General features: G+C 30.7%; 1 protein-coding gene across 1 annotated transcript in view; it reads right to left on the bottom strand.

The window, feature by feature from the left end:
- Positions 1-1,264: 1,264 nt before the first annotated feature.
- The window catches only part of LOC114337213 (sphingomyelin phosphodiesterase 1), a 52,619-nt gene continuing 30,097 nt past the window's right edge, over positions 1,265-23,786 (bottom strand). The window contains exons 6-10 of the mRNA XM_028287618.2: positions 22,797-22,988; positions 19,369-19,539; positions 17,582-17,762; positions 9,033-9,220; positions 1,265-1,514 (exon numbers count right to left, since the gene is read on the bottom strand). Coding sequence (XP_028143419.2) covers positions 1,328-1,514; positions 9,033-9,220; positions 17,582-17,762; positions 19,369-19,539; positions 22,797-22,988 — 919 coding nt within the window. The 3' untranslated portion in view covers positions 1,265-1,327. The remainder of the gene's footprint in view (positions 1,515-9,032; positions 9,221-17,581; positions 17,763-19,368; positions 19,540-22,796; positions 22,989-23,786) is intronic.

Genomic DNA, 23,786 nt, shown 5'->3' with positions numbered 1-23,786 from the left:
CACGAAAACTTTTGACTGCTCCTCACGGATGCCGGTAACACAATGATCTTTCTTTTCCAAAACTGTCTCAACATTCAAACCTCTCTTTCCTCATTCCAAATTGCCAAGCCAATCAGAAACATTTCTCTCTCCACCTTACTCTTTTTCATTCAAAAAAAACCCAGTCATTCTTTCAATCAATATTTCTACTCAACTTAATCACTTTTCGGAAATTATCTAAATATTCTTGTCCTTACACAAACAGATTTAAAATTCCAAATCTTTCTACCATTAATTTTTCTAACAACTAATAATTAAAATTACCTGTGGTTTTACCTTTACCGTAATAACAAAACAATCTTTTTAAAATTATAATCCTAAATAAATGTTCCTTTCACTTATTTACAAATGTCTTTAATTCTTCATGGAAAACTCATTAAGGAGAAACCACCTTGCGTGAAAGCTAACTTCTAATAAATATTTACAAATCAATATACAGGGTGTATCAAATTTATGTGCCCGCGTTATATTAAAAAAATTAAATTTTTTTTCTATCTTTGATTGCCAAATTGATACACAATAGTATATTAAAGAAAATAAAACAATTATTATCTATATGGAATGTTATTTGATGCGAAATTTATAAATGGAATGGTATGGTATAGATTTGAGAGACGTTATTATTTCTTTATTTGACTATTTCGCTTTCGCAGAATTTTTAATGACTTGCACGTGTTGTATAGTATGTTTAGATTTATGTTTCAGCAATTCAATTCTGTTATTTCTGTTGAAGTTTAGGGCTGTGTACTACCAGACGAAAATATTCGTCTTTTTTGATCTACGAACATTTAACATTCCGTATATGAATTTCGCGCCAAATAACATTCCATATGACTTGTTTTATTTTTATTTAATAATACATTAACAAAATATTTTAAAATCAGTCTTCTTTAACTGACTTAATAAAAAGTCGTCTTTTTTAGTCTACGAATATTTAACATTCCGTATATGAATTTCGCACCGAATAACATTCCGTATATGCGTTTGGCACTCGCCGCGTATTGGTTGAAATATGACGCGTGCCACAAGGAACCAATAGAAAACTCCTAGGTGCCAAATACATATATGGAATGTTTAGTTTCTTACCGGAGACCTGAAGATGGACAGTAAATTTGAGTGTTCGAAATCGGCCCGGTCGTCCTTTTGACTCTACACATTTGACATTCATTCGACATATTATTGGTAATAATTAATAATATGACTAGATTAGGAAATAAACGATAGATTTGAATAAAAAATTTAATAATATGTTAAAATAAATACGATAATCACAAAAAAATTTAATTTTTTAGTTTAGTAAAAGACTCATTCGACGAGGACCTTTAAGTTTTCTTGACTTTTTAAACAACTTCAATAATTTTTTGCATACGCCATCATCTGCATATTGAGTAGTGACCATTGAACACAATAAATTTTTTTGGCACGTTTTACCACATTCATCTTCAATGGAAATATCGCTTCCGCGGAATTTGTATCTAAAAAACGATTAATTTTTAATTATTCAAACTATCTAGTATCTCGTCGACACAATGTTATATCTAATAATTACAAAAATCTATTTTAGGGAATGACATGAAACATGATTATTGAATTAAATACCTTAAAAATCCCCAACTCGATTTTAATATTAAGTAACTTATTGTTAATTTAAGGAAGTACAAAACTCAAAGAAGTACCACAAAATGTATATACATTTTGTGTTACTTCTTTGAGTTTTGTACTTCCTTACCTCGAGACCACATTTGAGAATGGATACTGCTTTTCATGTTATTGTTAATTTAATTTAACTTAAGGGGCTACCCTAGTGTAAAAGTACGAAATTCATATAATATGGTATAACTAAACCTAAACCCAGACATCCAAAGTGAAAGTTATCCTCCAACACCAAATTGTTCTATATGGTCCAAATAATGCTCAGAAAAAAGTCAGACGAATTTAAAATAAAAAAGATCCTATGCATAATCTTTATAAAATGAACGGTTCCAAAGTTACGGAGGTAGTATAGAATAATTGGTCCAAAAAGGTCTAACCCAGACATCCAAAGTAAAAGTTTTTCTCATAGACCAAATTGTTCTATATGGTGCATATATTGTTCAGTAAAAAGTTACACCATTTTGAGCGTCCGGTTTGGGGGGGAGATGGGGGAGAAGTCGGTAAATTAGTAGTTTTTTTTAAGTTTTTCGTCAATATTTCTAAAACTATGCTTTAGTGTAAACAATGTTCTCTACAAAAATGTTCTACATAAAATTTAAAACAAAAAAGTTCCTATACATAATTGTTATAAAATCAACGGTTATAGAATTACGAAGGGTGAAAAGTGTAGGTTTTCGATACTGTATATATTTCTTCGGCAATTTATAATATTGTTACCGATGAAAGAAAGTTTCTTTACCATGATTGTGTTTTGTAAACAAAATTTGCCATTTTAGTGGCCGATGGTGTGTTAGTGATAAGCCCTTGAAGAAACGTCAACCTCACCACCCAAAATCATCATCAATTGTCCAAAAAATATAAAAAGTATCGAAAACCTCCACTTTTCACCCTTTGTAACTCTGGAACCGTTGATTTTATAACAATTATGTATAGAACATTTTTGGTTTTAAATTTTATGTAGAACGTTTGTGTATAAAACATTGTTTACGCTAAAGCATAGTTTTATAAATATGGACGAAAAACTTCAAAAAGCTACTAATTTACCGACTTCTCGCCCATCTCCCCCCAAACCGGACGCTCAAAATGGTGTAACTTTTTACTGAACAGTATGTGGACCATATACAACAATTTGTTGTTGAAGGAAAACTTTTACTTTTAATGTCTGGGTTAGTCCTTTTTTTGGACCAATTATACACTACCTCCGTAACTTTGGAACCGTTAATTTTAGAAGGATTAAGTATAGAGCCTTTTTATTTTAAAATTAATGTAAAACATTTTTGTATAGAAGCTTGTTAATGCTAAACTGCATAGGTTTAGAAATATTGACGAAAAACGTAAAAAACTACGAATATACCGATTTCTCCCCTCTCCCCCCCCCACACCCGATGCTCAAAATGGTGTGACTTTTCTCTGAACATTATGTGGATCACATAGAACAATTTGGTGTTGGAGGATAACTTTCACTTTGGATGTCTGAGTTATGCCATCTTTTGGATCAATTGTATCATATAGTTTAGTATAGTTGATCCAAAAGATGGCATAACCCAGACATCCAAAGTGAAAGTTATCCTTCAACACCAAATTGTTCTATATGGTCCACACAATGTCCAGAAAAAAGTCAGACCATTTTGAGCGTCGGATTTGGGGGGGAGAGGGGGGAGAAATCGGTAAATTCATAGTTTTTTAAGTTTTTCGCCAATATTTCTAAAACTATGCGGTTTAGCATGAACAACCCTCTATACAAAATTGTTCTACATTAAATTTCAAATAAAAAATGCCCTATGCATAATTTTTCTAAAATGAATGGTTCCAAAGTTACGGAGGTAGTGTAATATAACTGGTCCAAAAAAAGGCCTAACCCAAACATCCAAAGTAAAAGTTTTCCTCCAACACCAAAATGTTCTATATGGTCCACATATTGTTGAGTAAAAAGTTACACCATTTTGAGCGTCCGGTTTGGGAGGGAGATGGGAGAGAAGCCGGTAAATTAGTAGTTTTCTTACGTTTTTCGTCAATATTTCTAAAACTATGCTTTAGCGTAAACAATGTTATATACAAAAATATTCTACATGAAATATTTAAAACAAAAAATGTTCTATACATAATTGTTATAAAATCAACGCTTCCAGAGTTACGGAGGGTGAAAAGTCGAGGTTTTCGATACTTTTTATATTTTTTGGGCAATATTTATGATATAACTATACTAAAAACCCAGACATCCAAAGTGAAAGTTATCCTCCAACACCAAATTGTTCTATATGGTCCACATAATGTTCAGAAAAAAGTCACACAATTTTGAGCGTCGGGTTTGGGGGGAGAGGGGGGAGAAATCGGTAAATATAAAAAGTATCGAAAACCTCCACTTTTCACCCTCCGTAACTCTGGAACCGTTGATTTTATAACAATTATGTATAGAACCTTTTTTGTTTTAAATTTTATGTAGAACATTTTTCTATAGAACATTCCTTACCCTAAAGCATAGTTTTAGAAATATTGACGAAAAACCTAAAAAAAACTACTAATTTACCGATTTCTCCCCCATCTCCCCCCCAAACCGGACTCTCTGGATGTCTGGGTTTGGGTCTAACTATACCATACTAATACTAATATACTTTTTTTTGGGAATTTCTAAAATAAAAAATACTGTACCAATTGTTTTCAAAATTTTCACGAGTATTTACTATAAAAAGAAGTATATGTAAAACAATTTTCATAAAAAATACTGAATATAATAACTTTGAAATTTTATGTTTCAGGATCTCTATTAGTCCCAATCACTGCAGCAGTGGAGCTATGTATTTATTTTCACGGTGCCAGTAGATGGCGTATAAATCGTTTAATTTTCAATATTTTTTTATGAAAGTTGTTTTGCGTGTACTTCTTTTTATAGTAAATGCTCGTGCTAATTTTCAAAACAATTGGTATAGTACTTTTTATTTTAGAAATTCCCAAAAAGTATATGAATTTCGTACTTTTACACTAGGATATCCCCTTAAAGGTTATACGACTTTCTGTCGTCTGTGATATAATATCAAAAAATAGATTCATGATAATATTAGCATTATATGATTTTCAATAATTTTTTGCATTTTTCTTTATTGTGTGCCTTATGAATTAATCGTAAAGAAGGGAAGAAGAACTATGGTAGCAGACATTACATATGTCACATTTACTTCGATTACTAACACAATGAAACATCTAATGACTTTAAAACGTCTCTCAAGAGGTGCAAAAATCCAGATATATAACACCATAATACGACCAGCAGTCGCGTATGGGAGCGAAACATGGACACTAACCAAAAGAAAAATAAATAATTTGCTGGTGTGGGACGTAAATTCTTCGAGTGATATATCACCCTTGAAGAGACCGTGACAATCGAATGAAGGCGTATAATGGGAACATCCATAAACTACGTCGTAAAAATTTCAGACTTTTTAATACCCTCCCCCCCCATCCGTCGTAAAGCGTCGTTTACAGTTGACCCCCCCTCATATCGACGTCGAAATTGCAACTCATGACCCCCCTTTTTAGTGATTTTTTTAAAATTCCATGATATTTCTGGATTTGAAAGTTAGCTATCAAAGTTTATTTACTTACTATGTAGTTCATTAATATCCGCGTACTTTTTTCTCTCAATTTACTGTACATACTGTACAACCAATTAGCTTTATTGGGACAAAAGACAATATTTTATCGGAGTTCCGATATGCTTTCTTAACTGCATCATATAATACCATTTCTTTTATTAAGTATAAATGCAATGTAGTAACTAAATAAAATAGAATATTTTATATCTATTCATTCTTGTAGAATTGTTTCACACAGAGTATTGAGTAAATAAATGAACAGTTTAATATTATTTATTGCTTCCAGACGTTGTTCTTTATAGAAGCGTTTGTTTAAATACATAGGACAATGTTTTATTGTTTGTTATTCTGTACAAAACTGCTAGCAACATTATTAAGGCTGTAAAGTTATAAAAACGAAATGAAAAGTATGCGATAAAAGTAATATACCTAATAATTCTTTTTAATTCTAAAATAGGGTAATTTTTTTTATATTCGTGAACATCAAACGACGTCGGATGTGCACTCATGGCCCCCTCCCCCTGTCGTATACCGTCGTAATAGGCAAAGACCCCCTCCCCCTTTTTAACGACGTAGTTTATGGATCTCCTCGGAGCTTGAAACTAAATAAATAACTCACATTATCGAACAAAAAACCTAAAAGTTCAAATAGTTAAGTTGCAGGCAGGAACGTGGAACATTTATACACTGACCGGCACAAAAACGGCCACCCCACAAAATGGGTAATATTTGATGTCTTGAATTTCCTAAAGCTGTTGTCCGATTTAAGTGATTTTTTTAATATTTTATAGCCTTATCTTTTAACAATATTGCTGTAATAAAATTGTTGCTAGACAGGTAAATTATCATTGTATACCGGGCACTTATTTAAAAACACCCTGTATTAATTAAGAACATGGCTAGTTGTTAAAGTACAACTCAAGATGAATCAAAAAACAAAATGTTATTAAAACCTGAGGCTATAGTTCAGTGTTAATTTCAGTATTTTATAAATGCTAGAATATTCAATAAAGTGTGGTGAACTTTGAGAATAAAACACAGTTTGATTGGTACACCCGGTATACAATGATAGTTTACCTGTCCAGCAAGAATATTATTACAGAAATTTTGTTCAAGAATAATGCTATAACATATTGAAAACATCACTTAAATCAGACAACAGGTTTAGGAAATTCAAGACATCAAAAAATATTACCCCCATTTTTGGGGTGGCCGTTTTTTGTGCCAGTCAGTGTAAATTAAAACAATAATAAAGATGTCATATTAATAACAAGATAACCTGAAAATCATCGAAAAATACTATACAACATTATACAGTCGAGATGATCACATTCCAGAGGTAGAAACCCCAGCAATGATGAATCAAGGATGAGAGAAACTTCTTGATATAACCGAAGAGGAAATTGAATCAGTCTTAAAAGTATAAACAACAACAAATCACCTGAAGAAGATGGTATTGTCAATAAAATATTAAAGCTAGGAGCCTCTTTGGAGGAAAGACCACGGGAGAACATTTTTTAGGAACATTCGAAGAAAGCACGATCCTCAGTAATGAGAAACGACAAGAGACACAGAGAGACTTTCACTTCGGAAAAAATCAAACAAGATAGAACTTTTTGTATTGTCATTAAGATATGTTTAATAAACAACATATCAAAAAGTTCTACTCGAGAAGTGGGTGTTTAATTTTTTATTAAACAAATGAACTACGAAATTAGATGTTTTTTTAAATAACTCCGAAAATATTAATTTTAGAACAAAACTGACTTGACCATTGAAAAATTCAGAAAATATTACAAAACAAAATTATATAAAGAATTTTATAAAATTAAATCTGTACCTTCTCTAATTTTTTATTTATAACGCTAAAGTCACCCTTCTCACAAACATTGGCGCATTGTAAACTAACGTACGGCGAAGTGCACGGTTGAGTTATTTTAATGTAAGTCTTTAACTAATTGATCAAATAAAATTTTACAAATTGAACATGAAAGAAGAAAAATTAAGCTATCTTATGGTTGTAATAGAAAGAAATAAAATGTATGGGAATAAGTACGGTGTGGGCGGAAAATAAGCTTTACATGAATTTTGTTTAAAAATGATTTAAAAATGTGTAACTAATACAAGTTTTCTTATAAAACTCTCAATTTGGCACAACTTACCTTTCAAGCATCTTACCTCAAAAATTTAATTCAAATCATATGACGTCTCAAAAATTGTAATTTTTGAAATCTTCGTAATTTTATAGAATTACCACCTCTTTGACGGTATTACTCAAGTTTGAACAGATTTATTACAGTTTTATACGTGCTTTTTTAAAGCTTAGGACGTAATCTTTAAAATATTTCTTTTTAAGAAAAACTATTATAAAACTATTTCTTTTTAAGAAAATTAAGAAAGATAACAAAAATGTAATACAAAAACCGAAAATTACCAGCTAAAAAAATGTTTATACAAAGTGATCAAAACTTTTTTCTGTAAAACTTACCTAAAATACATTTAATAATAAGCTTCAACAATAATAAATTTTCAGCAAAAAAAATTTTAGCTCTTATACAGTATGTCTGCGTAACTTGGAACCTATTGATAAGTTTTTTATTATCAGTTTTACGAAAAAAAGATATTCTCTATAAAATACTCTGCATCGTATATATTCTAAGATACAATCATCAAATATCAAATTTAATTAATGTTATACGAGGTATGTCAAAAAATATGAATTTCACTCAAGAGTAAAGTACCTTTACATTTCACAATATTAAAAATTGTTATTAAGGAAAGCTGTTTGGAATTAAAAAATTTGTTTTAGTGTTTAATTAAACCTTTCTAATTAAAATATTGTGAATAATAAAGGCACTTAACTCTTAAGAAAAATTAATGTTTCTTACATACCCCGTAGAAAATTAAAAAAGTATGATATCTGATGATTGTATCTTAGATTTGTAATAAAATGATGATGAGTATCCGTAATTTTGAGAAAAAATTGAAATTTTTTTTTCGATTAGAATGATGTAATTGTATATTTAGACATAGTTTCTAATTCCAAACAACTTTTCATAATAGCATTTTTTGATATTCTGGAATATAAAGGTACTTTACCCTTTAACGTAATTCATATTTTTGACATAACTCGTATAAAATTGATAAAATTTGATATCCGATGGTTGAGTTTTAGATTTTTGACTATACAGAGTATTTTATTAAGAATAACTTTTTTTACAGACACACTGTATAAGAGCTTCTGTATAGGAATTTTCAAATTACAATGCCATATTCGGATTCAGCATAATCAACAACAAAATAGAAACATATTTGATCAAAGTAAAATAATGAATTTATCGATATTTTTAAAATTATTTATACAAAACAATTGTTATTGTTTAAACAATTAATAAACAATTAGCGGCCAAATCTGCGAGTAGAACTTTTTACTTTAACATGTATATAAAATAACAAAAAAAGTTTTAGAAAAATATAAGCTTGTTTGAATTTTTCCGAAACAATGCATATTTTTGTTCTAATTGCACTCCCCTAACTAACTACATTGTGATTTATAGTTTGTTGATAATTCGTGTGTGTACTATGAGAATCAAGAATTTCTAGCTAGAACTAGAATATAGAAGCTTTATAGCACATAATGCTATAAACCAATGTATCGCCTGGTACACGGGGTTGGGCATCTTCAGCATGTTCATTAGGTTCTACATGTTCAGCCTGTTCAGCAGGTTCTTTTTTTTTTTGGATACTCACTTATAATACTGTTTAATAAGATCGGGATTCTCAGCCATCCTTAAAATAAGGTTATTTATCTCATCAGTTGCTAGACTTTTCACGCCATATGTTTCTTTAAACGAATATAATTTATACCATACAGGCTCATTTTCATCTAAGTTAGCTAACGTAAGGTTATATGTCCATTCCTCGAAATCCAGTAATTCCTGTAAAAAATAGTTGTATGAACACTTTAAACTCTATCATCGCCTTTAGAATTATCTACATAAGAATGTCATAAAATATTATGTCAGATTAAAAAATTAAGTTACTTTATTTCCAATATTTCCAACACGTTAACCAAATAGTTTCTTTAGCTAAAGAATTGCATTTGTATCAGTAACGTTGAAGTGGCGGTACACATGAAGAAATATAAACAACTCTGTCAGAAAATATTACACAGTCAAAGGAAAATAATAGGTAGCTAAAAAACACCAATTTATATTAAAACTATTTGGTATAGACGTCTTTGTGAAATCAAACCGTTGTAAGTAAAAAAATCGAGTTTTGAGATATTCGTATCAAAATATTTTTTTTTTGAATTATTTTATGTTAAACTGCTACATTTGGTTACGAAGTCCATCAAATGGCTTTGGACCAGCTTTGCATAATGTTAGAATCACCACTTAACTTAGCAGAAGAGAGTTCTCTTGCGCAATGCTTCAGTCGCTTCCTAACAACTTTAAGGTGAAATGTTACACGTTATGTAAGCAAAACTGAATTATCTCTCAATAGTATATTTTCTTATCATCCTAGAATAGGTCTGGATCCTGCGTATGAAAAAAAGTTTATTAATAGCAAGCTGAAAATTTTTTATTAGCTAAGGGTGTCTAGTCGGACAAACTTTGATGTATGGGAACACTGGAACAGGGGAAGTTTTATTTGTGGAACAGGTTAAAAATTTGGAACGTCAGACTAGGAAAATGTCCCATATATTTTGTCGGACAGAACTTCCAATTAATTTGTTGTCCTTTCATTAAGCTGTCCTGCAAAAATCAGACTGTTATTTATCACCAACTTGGCATTTTAATGAGCGGAACACGTAGAACATGTCAAATGCCAGGAATTATGACAGGTGACAAATAGCAGTCTGATTTTTGCGTGAGAGTTTAATGAAAGGGTAACAAATCAATTGGAAGTTCTGTCCGACCAAATACATGGGAAATTTTCGTGGTCTGACGTTCCAAATTTTTAAATTGTTCTACAATAAAAACTTCCGCTGTTCCAGTGTTCCCATACATCAAAGTTTGTCCGACTAGACACCCATAAACTATTAACAAATTTTCAGCTTGCTATTAATCAACTTTTTTTTCATACGCGGGATCCAGACCTAAACTGTATTATTGACAGATAATACGGTTGGAAATATTTATTAATATTAATGCTGTGCCATTTAAAACAAACTGTTTCTAAAACAAATTGCCTGTTTTATGTTAAATTCTCTCAGAAAATATCTTGAATGTCAACTAAAACAAAAATAGGTGTCGATAATTCAATTTGAATGATTTCAAAATGGAAGTTTAAGCGGTATTTTAGACGTATGCCCGTTTATTCTACACAAATGCAAAAGCATAGGCGGAATTTTGGGAGATAGCAGATAAAAGTTTATTGTTATTCTAGTACATCCTGATGTAAGTATAAATATGTCATAAATAATATGATTGTATCGATAAGTTGTTTATTTTTAATAGGGTAAAGTTTTGAAATCGAATTAATTACTGTAACATAGATTCTGTTCGTAAACATTCAATTGCACTATGTGTCAACGTAGACTAAACAGTAAACAACATTGCGAAAGAAGAAAAAAAATTCGTGCCGGCAAATTTTTTTTCAACCCCTTTGACCTCTTCCCGACACAGCAATTATTAGAACTTTCGAGAAAAACAGACATAACACGTATATACTGGATGTATAAATGGGAGGCAAGAGTGGAAACAATCAGAAGTTGGATGAAGAACTCATTATGGTAGGGGAGCCCAAGTGGAGATGTTGCGCGTTACTTGAACGAGTCAGAAAATCACATTAGCTCGAGCAAAGAACACAAAACTTTATTAGGAAAACCTAAAAAAAAAATAAAGGAAGGATGAAAATTTGGGAATAGGTAGTTGAAATTGTCTATTATTGTATAAGAAAGAGTTTACAATTCTACATCCCCTTCATTTTTGTAAAATGTTTAATCGCGAATACCCCCTTCCCGGGGGTGAAAAATATACATTCAAAATTAATCCGGAATTGGATAAAATGACTAATTCTAGGCAACTTTCGTTCTATATAGTTTTTTCACTAAGTCAACACTTTTCGAGTTATTTGCGAGTGAATATGTTCATTTTTAACAAAGAAAAACATGTTTTTGGACGGTTTTTCGCAAAAAGCTCAAAAAGTAAGTATTTTATCGAAAAAAATGTTCCAAGCAAAAATATAGCCCATAAAAAAGTGAAAAAAATGGTGTATGCATGAAGTCTGTAGATCCAGTAGAAGCAGAATTGTAGCTAATGAAATGTAGGTTCTTTTTCGTCAAATTCCAAATCGAATATTTCAACATGAAGTAACCAAAAAACGGAGCACTCTTTGGGGAAAACTCATTAAAACTTTTTTAAAGTGTTTAAATAAAGATTTATTTTTTTAACTTCTAACATTAAGAATAAGTGAGTTACGCTCAAAATATTGTTGGTTCTTTTTATTTTTTGGTAAATAAATCGCGAAAATCCCCCCCTAATTAGCATAACAATTTAAATTAATCGTTACCGCTTCACAAGTTACTTTGCTTATGTATTCTTTATAATATGATCTGTAAGTTTCATCGGTTCAAAGTGCTTATTTTTGAAAAGGCTCTAGTTAAAATTGCTTGACCGAGTCACTAATCACGAGTGTATGCAAATTTTGAACAGCCATAGCATAACCAATGCTTGTCTAACAGGAAAACAAGAAATCCACAATATTCAGAAAAGCAAAACAATCATTTTATTACTCTCTGAGACTTTCGGTGTTACTAATAATTTTTAAGTTATTTTGAAAAAAATTTGAATTTTTTTCAAAATAAAAAAAATTATTTTAAAACAAAATTTTTTCAAAAATGAGCACTTTTATACCAATGAAACTTATACATCATATAAACAATACATAACAAAAGTAACCTGTGAAGCGGTAACGATTAATTTTATTTGGATGCTGATTAGGGGGTGATTTTTGAGCGTAACTGACTTACTTTTAATGTTTGAAGTTTTTTTTAAAAAGAATTTTAAAAAACAAAAGTAAACCTTTTTTTAAACACTTTAAAAAAGTTGTAATGAGTTTCCCCGAAAAGTACGCCGATTTTTGGTTATTTCACGTTGAAATATTTGATTTGAAATTTGACTCACTTTTCATTAGCTACAATTCTGCTTCTACTGGGCCTGCAGACTTTGTGCATGCTCTATTTTTTTCACTTTTTTATAAGCTATATTTGTGCCAAGAATATTTTTTTAGATAAAATAGTTACCATTTGAGTTATTTGCGAAAAACCTTCCAAAAACATGTTTTTCTTCGTTAAAAATGAATATTCACTCGTAAATAACTCGAAAAGTATTGACTTAGTAAAAAAACTTTATAGAACCAAATTTGCTTAGAATTAGTCATTTTATCCAATTCTGGACTTATTTTGAATGTATATTTTTCACCCCCGAGAAGGGAGTATTCCCCTCCATTTTTGTAAAATGGAGAAGATGTAAAATATTTAAACTTTTTCTTATATTTTGCGAAATGAACTTCCGATTGACAAACTGAAAAATACGTGTTCAATATTTTTTAAAAATCTATCGATTGAAATCAAACACGACCCCCCACTCTACACCCTGAAGGTGGACTGAGGGCAACTTTAAAATCTTAAATTAGAACCCCAATTTTTTATTGCAGATTTAGATTCCTTGCGTAAAATATCTTTTATTTGAGATATTCCCTTTCCATTAAGAGCTCAAAACTTAACATAGAAAAATTACCAAGATTCCGTGTCGTTAATCTACGTCTAAAAGTGCACGGGATGGTGGCAAAATATTCTTATTCCCATGGAAATATTAAGACGGGGCAGATCAAAGCTGAAGTGGATAGACGGGATAACAAAGGATGCTAAGATCAGTGATGCCAACTGGAAAGCCCAAGTAAGGGATAGAGTAAAATGGCGGAGAAATCTTGAAAAGGTCGAAGCCCTTTAATGGCTGTAGCACCGTGATGATGATGATTATGTATTAAAAGCCACACTCGTAGCTAAAAATACTATAAATATGTTCTTATTGAGATAAATAATCACATATGATGACAATTTAGTTAACCAAAAAACCGAGAAAAGATTCAGATTAAGCAAAGAAATGAAAAATGGTTATAGAAATACTAGGCGCAATAAACCTTGATAATGATGAATTTAGAAAGCTAACGAACCACGGTGTCTGAAGGAAAACTGAAAAGAAAAGATATCATGGAAAGTTAGTCTTATCAAGACCCAGATCTAGAAAGGAGACAAACTATAGAATAGAATAGAAATATGCTTTATTGTCATGGAAAATTTTACAATTTTATGGACAAAGCTTACAAAGAGTTATAAATAAAAACAATAACGAACACAATTTACTAAAGTTAAATAAGTCAGGAAAGTCAAATAAGTCAGGAAATAAAATTCGAGATTCTTTATCCACTGAGCTTTTTAGGTTGGAAAAATAAAGCATAACAAACTGGCGAAATACTCGACAAGGGAAATCTAAAATTGCATTTCACGTCCTGTCATTCACCGTGATAATAATTTTAGCGAATTATTTCCTTTAATATCCACAAAAGTGAATAAAGTATAAACTAAAAGAAAAGAAAAGATGGTTAAGATTTTATTACAGTACAGAACCTCTACTAAGTGCTTATACTTATTTCGAAAAAACTGTTTCCTTATCGGAGCACCTGGGTAGAGGCACTGAACTGCAATCAAATCCTTTCATCATTTCGGGGTAATTATCAAAATAATTACCAAAGATGCTACGCCAAATGCAAATTTAGATTTCCCTTGTCGAGTATTTCGCCACTCTGTTATGTGTTATTTTTCCAACTTAAATAGCTTAGAGAATAATTTCGAATTTTATTTGGTAATTATTTTGATTATTTCACTCATAGGAGATTCATAGAAAGCTACAGACATGCAAATTAAGGTGATAATTTTTGATAATCTCCCGTCGTTAAGCATATTACGTCAGATGCCCTTCGTTGCTACGAAAAAATACATTCAGTGACATTAATGACAAATGTTTTAAAAATTATAAAAGTGATGACTGTCAACCGTCAAATACATATTTATAACAACTGTGTGTTTAATTTCACTAATTGGTACTTACATATATAAATTACAATAAAATTTTGGTTTTGAACAGTTTTATTCATGAAATAATCGCAACAAATTGCACTCGAACTCTAAAATTAATATAGAATTTTTGCCCTCGTGACACTTTGACATAATTTCACTCGCCTTCGGCTTGTGAAATTAAAACTGCCAAAGTGACACTCGGGAAAAATTCAATAATTTTAGAGCTCTTGTGCAATTACTACTGATAATTACCCTGAAAGGATGAAAGTATTTGATTGCAGTTCAGTGCCTCTACCCTGGTGCTCCGATGAGGAAACGGTTATTCCGAAATACGTATAAGCACATAGTAGAGGCTCTGTACTGTAATCAAATCTTAACCATCTTTTCTTTTCTTTTAGTTAATAGGTTAAGTTAAGCTGCTGCACATGACTCTCAAATATGGATTAAAATTCTACTTGTACATAAGAATACTGTAATTTCTTAGTTATTGGTTAAGAAACTCTTCTACTGAATAATGTGGTCTTTCAGATAGATACAGTTTTGTCATTTTACGGAAATTTGGGAAAGATGTTGCAGATTTAAGTTGTAGAAGGAGATGGTTGTATAGTTTTTTTTTTGCAGAATATAATATAGATGTATCTACTAACTCATTGGACAGGATCGGTAAATAGACGTCAAATCTAGAATTTCTGGTGGAATAGTCATGACTAGGTCCTGCTGGAAAAACATGTAGACGTTTACGAATTAAGCAAAGTCTCTAAAATATATAAAGGAGGTAGTGTTAAAATCCTGTGATCTTTGAAGTAGCTTCTGCGCAATGTGCTCTTCTTCTGAGGCCAAACAGATATCTTATTGCTCTTTTGTGTAAATTAAAAATAACATCGGATTGGGCAGATGCGACTCGAACAAAGAAAACTATGTTATTTAACTGATTAAGGAAATTACCAAATGGAGGCCAGCAGATCAAGAGGAAGATCTAAAATGTGAAGGAAGGGCCCAGTATTTAGGATATTAGGACTAGGAAAAATTTAGACTGAGCCACGGAGATAAATACAGTGACGGGAAAAAAGAACGAAATTTGTAGACCTTAAAAATTTTGTCGAAATTTTTAAAATTTCATAGACATAAAAATTGTTTTTGTATAATATTGAAATCTCTGTCTTCTCGATATTTTGCATTACATTGCATCTAGTTTCACTGATTTTTTTCTTTTTTTGCTCTGCAAGTCGTTTTACTCTAATCCACAACAAAAAGATAGAATTTTTCCTGTAGCTGACTATATACTATCAATCACAAAAATTTAATCAAAAATCCTTTGTAAAGGGAATAAATTGTTTTATTAAAATTCTTTTAAGGGCTACATCGCAGAAGGTTTTCGATTTTTTACAAAATCATCATCAGTATTAAGAATTAAATTCCACAAGGAAGAATTTTCTGTACCTGGCTGTATACCATTAATTACAAAAATTGAAGAAAAATCTTCCGCGTAAACGGTATATTTATTTTAAAAAACCCAAAAACGCGAACCTCTTGTATTTGTAGCCGTTTTTTGTGGTTTTTTAAAATAAATTTACCTTTTACGCAGAAGATTTTTCTTCAATTTTTGTTAAGAATTAGTTATTGGCAAACTGAACCACCAAAGAAATACCAGGGTGTGAACAGTTTAAATGGTATAAAAATATGTTATAATCGCATATTTGCTTAAAATTCCATAATATGGATAATATTTATAAAGAATCAGAACCTTGGCCACAGTATGATTCTCCCATCACGTGATCTAACTTAGATCTAACAGTAAGGCTTCCAATACCGAGCCAAAATCGCAATACCGGTATTTGGTATTTAAAATTTCAAATACCGGGATCCCGGTATTAAAACCGGTATTATGAATAAAAAATATACAAGTTATATTTATAATATCCTTAGTTGTTATATCGACTTGTTATTAAATAATTTAATATGAAACCTATTAAATTTTGTTTTGAAATGTGTAGATGTTGATTATAACATTACATAGAGAGTAGGAATAGATAGATACAAAAAATGTGCAAATAGAAAAACTATATACTTGATTCTAGGATAAATTTTGCATATAATAGGATAGTACATACTTTTACTTATGAAATTTGCTATTTGTAAATTAATTTAACTTTAAAATATATTAATACAAAGATTAACTTACTGTGACCAATATTTTATATGGATTACTTTGTATTTAGACCGCTATATATTTTCAATTATTATTAATAATTCAGAAATTAAGTGAGTCTAATTTATACATCACAATACACAAAAAAATGAAAAATAGATCTGAAAATGTAAAAACAATTCTGATTAATAAATCTTATGACTTATTTATAAAATAAAGTAGTCTAATTTTAAATATTTAAGAATTTTTATATAACTAATTTTATGTATTTATATAGACGAGATTTAATAATTTGGTTGTAGAAGCTGATATAACCCTTCGTCTTAAATTAATGACATTCACGCTTTTAGAAAGCGCTATACTTGACTTGTATGTGTAATAAACGTGTTTAATAAATATTTTTTACAATGATATTACTTGTTTATCTTCAAAAATAATTTCTTGTAATAGCAAAAAATATCTTAGAAGAAAGTTTATTGTGCATCAATTCACTTTTATAAATTAAGCTAATACCGAAATACCGGTATTTTTATTATAAATACCGGTATCGAATACCGGACAAAAATCGTCCGGGATCCCGGTATTCGGGATCCCGTAATCCCGGTATTGTAAGCCCTATCTAACAGTCGTCATGTAGAGACACATCTTGATTTGCAACCCACGTGATGGGAGAGTCATGCTGTGCCCAAGGACCTAATTCTTTATAAAAATTATCTATCCTATGGAATTTTTAGCAACTATGCGATTATAACATATTTTTATAACATTTAAAGTTTTAAAGTGTTCGCACCTTGGTATTTCTTGGTGGCTCAGCTTGCAACTAACCAGTTCTTAACACTGATGATGATTTTGTAAAAAATCGAAAACGTTCTGTAATGTAGCCCTTAAAGGGCTTTGAATAAAAATATTTTATACCTTTTACAAAGCATTTTTCATTAAATTTGTTCATTTTACTCTATTTTTCGTTACCTTTGTAAGTATATTTGTTAATGTAGATACCATCACTTGTCTTATATTATACCTTCTTTATATTTAATGCGTAAGAATTCGAAGGAAATTACTTACAAAAGTGGCATCGTTGACTGAAAATATTTTGTAGCTCGGGTTGACTTTTTGTTTGGTTACAATGGAAGCTCCGTTCCACAGGACACTGAGAGCTTGAGACTGATTTGTGGTATTATAATAAACGTAGAATTCATCTTTGTGGGAATGTCCGTTAAACTGGGCAGTTATCGTGTCGGAAAATCTACAAAGGAATGATTCAGATTAAAAGAAGCTGCTAGTTTTATATTCAACCTAAATAATTATATGATAATATATTTTCTCGTATTTTTAACTCATGAAATAAAAGAGAGACGGACCCTCAATCATTTATTGTATTAGTCCTACAACCGGTTTCGCTGTCTAAAATTTGCACAGCATCATCAGGTCCCTGTTAAAAGTACACTAAATGCTACAAATTACAAAAGAAAATTTATAATTCATGAAATAAAAGAGAGACGGACTCTCAATCATTTATCTGTCTACAATTTAAACAGCATCATCAGGTCCCGGTAAAAAGCATACTAAATGCTACAAATTATAAACAACACAGAATTAGAACGTTGTCTAGTAGTTATCAAAGACTATATGATTAAGCAAATATTAAAAAAATTACAAATATACACGTATGCGTGTATATAATATACAATATACAAGTTAACACTCATATATACACATACATATGTATATATACGTAGTGGTACCTGATTATGTCATCTATATGTGGTGTACTTACATGCCGATACAAGGAATGATTTCTAAAGTCGGCACTACCATACCTTCTTGCTTAATTTCTGCAGATGGAAACTGATAGAAAGAATGGATTATGCTGCATAGATGGGCAAGTTCTTGAGGGTGGAACGAAAGACAGCCAACAAATCGGTGCTTGATATTTTGTTTGTTTGTAGGAATAAAAATTGTAATGTTATAGTTCATTAACAGAAAATAAACATGACCTCAAACAGTTGTCAAGAAGCATATTGCATTAAACTAACTCACTGAGCAAAAACGAATACAAACCTCTTAATTAACACATTTCTTCAACTAAATATCTAAATGAAAAGTCTTATTTTATTACACAAGACACAAACCACGTAGACAATAAATGAGAAATGTCTTATGAACATTATTTAACGAAATTGTTTGGAGTAATACAAACAAGCTGTGGGATCGGTACTCACCGGAGGGAACGCAGACGTTCGGATACAATTAGCGTCTCTTTGTAAAGACAATGACGTCGACTTTGCAAAGTAACAAGACACTTACTCAACACACACACACACTACACATTACACCTGAGTTAGTGATAAGTTATACAAATACGTGGCTAAAGGTTCTAGTTCTAAACCAAGGCCAGAATCAGAGAAAAAAAAACAAACAAGCTCCTCCCAATTTTGTGACGTCAGACTTAAACTCTCTGAAATGAAAACGTTTTTTAAACGTATTTTAACGTCATTAATCTTACGTATTTAAAATCACTTACAAAAGACGTCTATATGACGTAATTTTCAAACACGTGTGTATATTCAACCAAAACTGACGTTTCCTCGACGTTAGATGACGTCACTTGGTTGCCTGGGATACTTTACGGTTTTATTTTAGTAGCACAATACAATGAAATTGGTAGCACAATACAATATATTATGGCGAGTACGTCTATCTGTTATTTCATACACAATCGCATATGCAACCCATTCAATATCTAAAAATAATTATTTAAACTATCTCCTTAGAAACAGGCTTTAAGGCGTACATACAAGAAGGAAGAAGAAGAAGAACTATCTCCTGTAAAAAACTTAAAATATAAATACCTTTCTATTATTCTTTTGTATTCTCTAGCCCATACTTTGTAATAATCACTTTGTCCAGGTACCATGTGATATAGAATGTGTACTTTTTCACTATTTTTTTCTGCTTCGAATAATACTTTTACTAACCATTTTAATTGATCGTATGGATCTTGTGGATTATTGTAGAGCCACCTAGTTAAAAAAATTACCTATTCAGCTTACATACATTTATTTCAACAAGACAAATAGTGGAGTCACTGAAGGTTTTCACCTCCGATTTCGTTGAACCTCTATCGATTTTCATGAAAATGGGTGAGTAGTTAGAGGATACCTCAAGGAACAAAGGTGACATTATGCCAACTTGCGCTTTTACCCTGGGGGTGGATGCCACCCCTTCTCGGGGGTGAAAATTATTATTTTTTAAATAATACCATAAACCGATAGAGGGACAAATTATAAGCAAAATTTGTTATATAAAGTTATTAATATAAATCAACACTTTTGAGTTATTAAAGACCAAAAATTTTATTTTTTCGTAAAAAAAATGCATGTTTTAAATCGGTTTTTCACGTATAACCCAAAAACTGTAAGCTTTTACAAAATAGTTATTATTACTGAAATTGATAATAATAAAAAATTGAATACATTCCTTACTTAAAGAACTAAACTTATGTTAGTTCAAAGTGAGTTATTGGCAATTGAATGTGTATTTTTTTCGACGGTTACTCAAATCTAAGTATTCAAGCTTAAATAACGGGAAAACGATGCAATGTATAAAATATATCTGATAATCATTTGTCAACGTACTTCGGAATACCTATTAATTGAGCTTCAGAACAAGTTAATAGTGTCAAAATTAAGCAAGTTATGATGAAAATAAAAGAACCCTTTTGAATTTTTTAGGAAAAAATGAAAAATAAAACATACGCCATTTCCAGAAAAATTAAAATTTATAGTAATCCTTACGAGAACTTCTTTACAGTAGCATAAGGAATGATTTTAATAATTTTGACCGGCTTAGAATGCATATTTTTGAAAAAAAGGTATAATTGAAGAAAAATCATAATTTTTAAAATTATTGTAATTTTCATATTCTTTTGATAATAACTCCAAAAATACTCAATATACGTAAAAAATGATATTTACCCAAATTTTAGTTTTTTCTGTGTCAAATAATTTACCTGTTTTACTATTTCCATAGGTTAAAAATAACAGAGATAGAAACGTTTAACTCCTAAATTTTGCTGTGAAAACCATGCAACCGGGACAATTTTAACCTTTTATTTTTAAAAAAGTAAGGGGTCTAAAAGATTAAGTTCAACGTGGTTAAATAGCACTTGGAATTAAATTTCAAGCGGTTTTTAGACAAACCTAATATCTTAAAAATAAACGGAGTTATTAAAAAAAAACCATAACATTTTTTGGAAAAATTTTTAAAAGATCAATTTTGAAAAAATTTTGGTGCATAAATTTTAATACTATCAACATGTTTGGGGGCTCACTTGATAGATATTTTTAAGTACTTTGACAAATGTTTAATTCGTTTGTGTTATAAAATGCATCATTTTCCTGTTATCTCAACTTGAATACCTAAATTTTTTTACTCGCCGAAAAAATATATATTCAATTACCTATAACTCACTTTTAGTTAACACTAAAAGATTTTTCTAGTGAAGCGTTTATTTCATTTTTTATTAGCTTCAATTTTGGTAATAATAATTTTTGTGTAAAAACTTTTAGTTTTTGAGTTATTGATGAAAAATTTGATAAAAACATGAATTTTTCTCAAGAAAAATTAAAATTTTTATCTTCAATAACTCAAAAAGTTTTGATTTATTATAACAACTTTATATAACAAATTTTGCTTATAATTTTTCCCTCAATCGAACTGTGGGCTTATTTTCAATTAAATAATTTTCACCCCGAGAAGGGGTGGCATCCACCCCCAGGGTAAAAGCGCAAGTTGGCACCATATCACCTTTGTTCCTTGAAATATCCTCTAACCACTCACCAATTTTCATGCAAATATATGGAGGTTCAACGAAATCGGAGGTAATAGCTCATATCCACCTTCAGTGACTGCACTAAAAGTAAGTTAAGAAATGAATAAAATTTAAGTCAAAATAGACGGGGTAAGACTGTAGGTGGTTTGTAGATACTGTTAACACAAATTAGTAAAATAAAATAAATCCGTCCATCTGGCTTTTTTAGATCTTAAAAAAGCCTATGTCTTGATACCTAGAACCAAGCTATGAGAAGCAATGGAAGACATCGAAGTTCCACGAATATTATTAAAAACAGTCAAAGCACTCTACAAAAATAACAAAGTAGCTATCAAAACTGGCAATAGAATATGCAGTCCATTTAAGACGACAAAGGGACTACTACAGGGCTGATCCGTATCCTCTACCATGTTCAAAATATTTCTGGAAAAAACCCGAAACCATGGAAACGAAAGTGCGAGGGAATGGGTATACCAGTAAGAAATGATTAACTGTATACCTTAAGTGTTGCTGACAACCAAATATTGATCGCATAACACGAAGATGAACTCAGTTTTACGATGAAAAAACTGGAAGAGAAATATACAAAGAATGGGATGGAAATAAACCTAAAGAAAACGGAATACCTAACAACGTAGAATATAGAAATAAAATAGCTGAAAATATAATAAAGGTAAACAAATCAAAGGAAGAGACAAGTACCAGTCTTTAGGTTACATAGTATCAAACAAAGGAACAACTAAAGAAGATATAAAAAATAGACTAGGACAAACAAGAGGCTGCATACGAAAATTATCCCACTACATACTGTGGGATACGAACATCAGTATAATAAGAATATAAGAATAAGAATATATAACACCATAACAAGAAGCATACTCACTTATGGGTGTAAAAATTTGACAACAAATGAAAAAATCAAAAACAAAACAAGAGCAATAGAGATAATATAAATTATTATTAAATACTAAATTAAATTAAAATTAATTGAGCTAAAGCAGAAAAAGGTTACTTGTAAAATTATTTGTTTTTAAACAAATAAAATGTAAGTTTTAGGTGATTTTAGATGTGACAAGAAAATATTTTACTTTAAATTTAGGAATTAAAATACGTAATGAGACTATAAGCTAATACCAATTTTTGCTGGGTATTAAACTAGAATTAGTATTATGAATACTGCAGTTAAAATACTCGGAAAAGCCGAAGAAAACGTATTTAAAAATAATTTATGGAAATAGAGCAGATACCAGAAAAGTGAGATAAATCGGGCAACAATATTTTAGACTTAAACAGAATTAAATGCGATATTTAACGAAGAAAAATTATAAGGTTATAAAATGACTTAAGCAAACTATCAAAATATGCATACTATGAGAATATATTTATAAAAAGTCAGGTTTTTTAGGGGGCACTGATTAAGAATAAAGTATTATATTTCCCGCTTACCAATTATTAATATTACAAATATTGTTGTTCAATACAACAACTCTAAATCCTTTTCTTGGAGACACCGTGTAAAAACCACCTTTTAGAAGCGTGTCTTTAACTTCATCCAGTGGTATCCACTTTGACATCTTTTGAAAAAGTATATCATACATCCATCGACTTGAGTACAAAGGATCTTGAACTTCTGAATATCTAAAAAAAAACAAGAAATATAAGCTTGGTCGGTAGGTTTTCGAGGTTTATAAAAGTCATAATCTGGACCTTTCAAAATCTTTTTTGGCCTTAAGCGTGCAACTGCGCAAACATTAACAAAGGTATTTACGAACAAAAACTGCAATGATTGAAACTGCAAAGGTTTCGAATTTCATAGCACAGGATCCCAATTTTTTGTCCTTATTTCTCGTCATGGTCGTCTTCATCGAATCAATCCAGTTCCGAGGCTTCACATTGTTTCTTTGAGCAGTATTCGTTTTTTCGATTGGTAGGTTGCTAACCTTGCTAATCAACCCTCCACATTTTATCCGGGCTTGGGACCGGCTGTGGTAAGATTTTTTAAGATAAAACTTGAAGAAAAGAAGAAAGACTTTTCACAATACAGAACGAAACAAACACAACAGGCATACAACCACTACAAACGAATCAGAAACGAAACGAACACTTTAGTAAGGCAAATAAAAAGGGAGCACTGGCAGAGTTTCTCAAAACAGATGGAACACGACTTCTACGAAACACAAAAATGAGTATGGAGAATGATCAGAGGGCAAAGAAAGGAGATGAACAAATTAATAAAAGCGAATCACATTCAGAAGGAAACATGGGCAGACTACTTCCGATCTCTATTTGCTAAAGGCGACGAAAATGAACCACCAACACCTGAAGTTAGAAAAAACGAAGAAATAAACATCGAGGAGGGAGAGGTAAAGGAAGCATTAAGAAAATTAAAAAAAAAACAAAATCTCCAGGAAAGGACAGAATATCGAAGGAACTCCT

The sequence above is a fragment of the Diabrotica virgifera genome, chromosome 1 (genome assembly GCF_917563875.1).
Source record: "Diabrotica virgifera virgifera chromosome 1, PGI_DIABVI_V3a".
NCBI classification, from domain to species: Eukaryota; Metazoa; Arthropoda; class Insecta; order Coleoptera; family Chrysomelidae; genus Diabrotica; species Diabrotica virgifera.
This window is presented reverse-complemented; position numbering and strand designations above follow the sequence as displayed.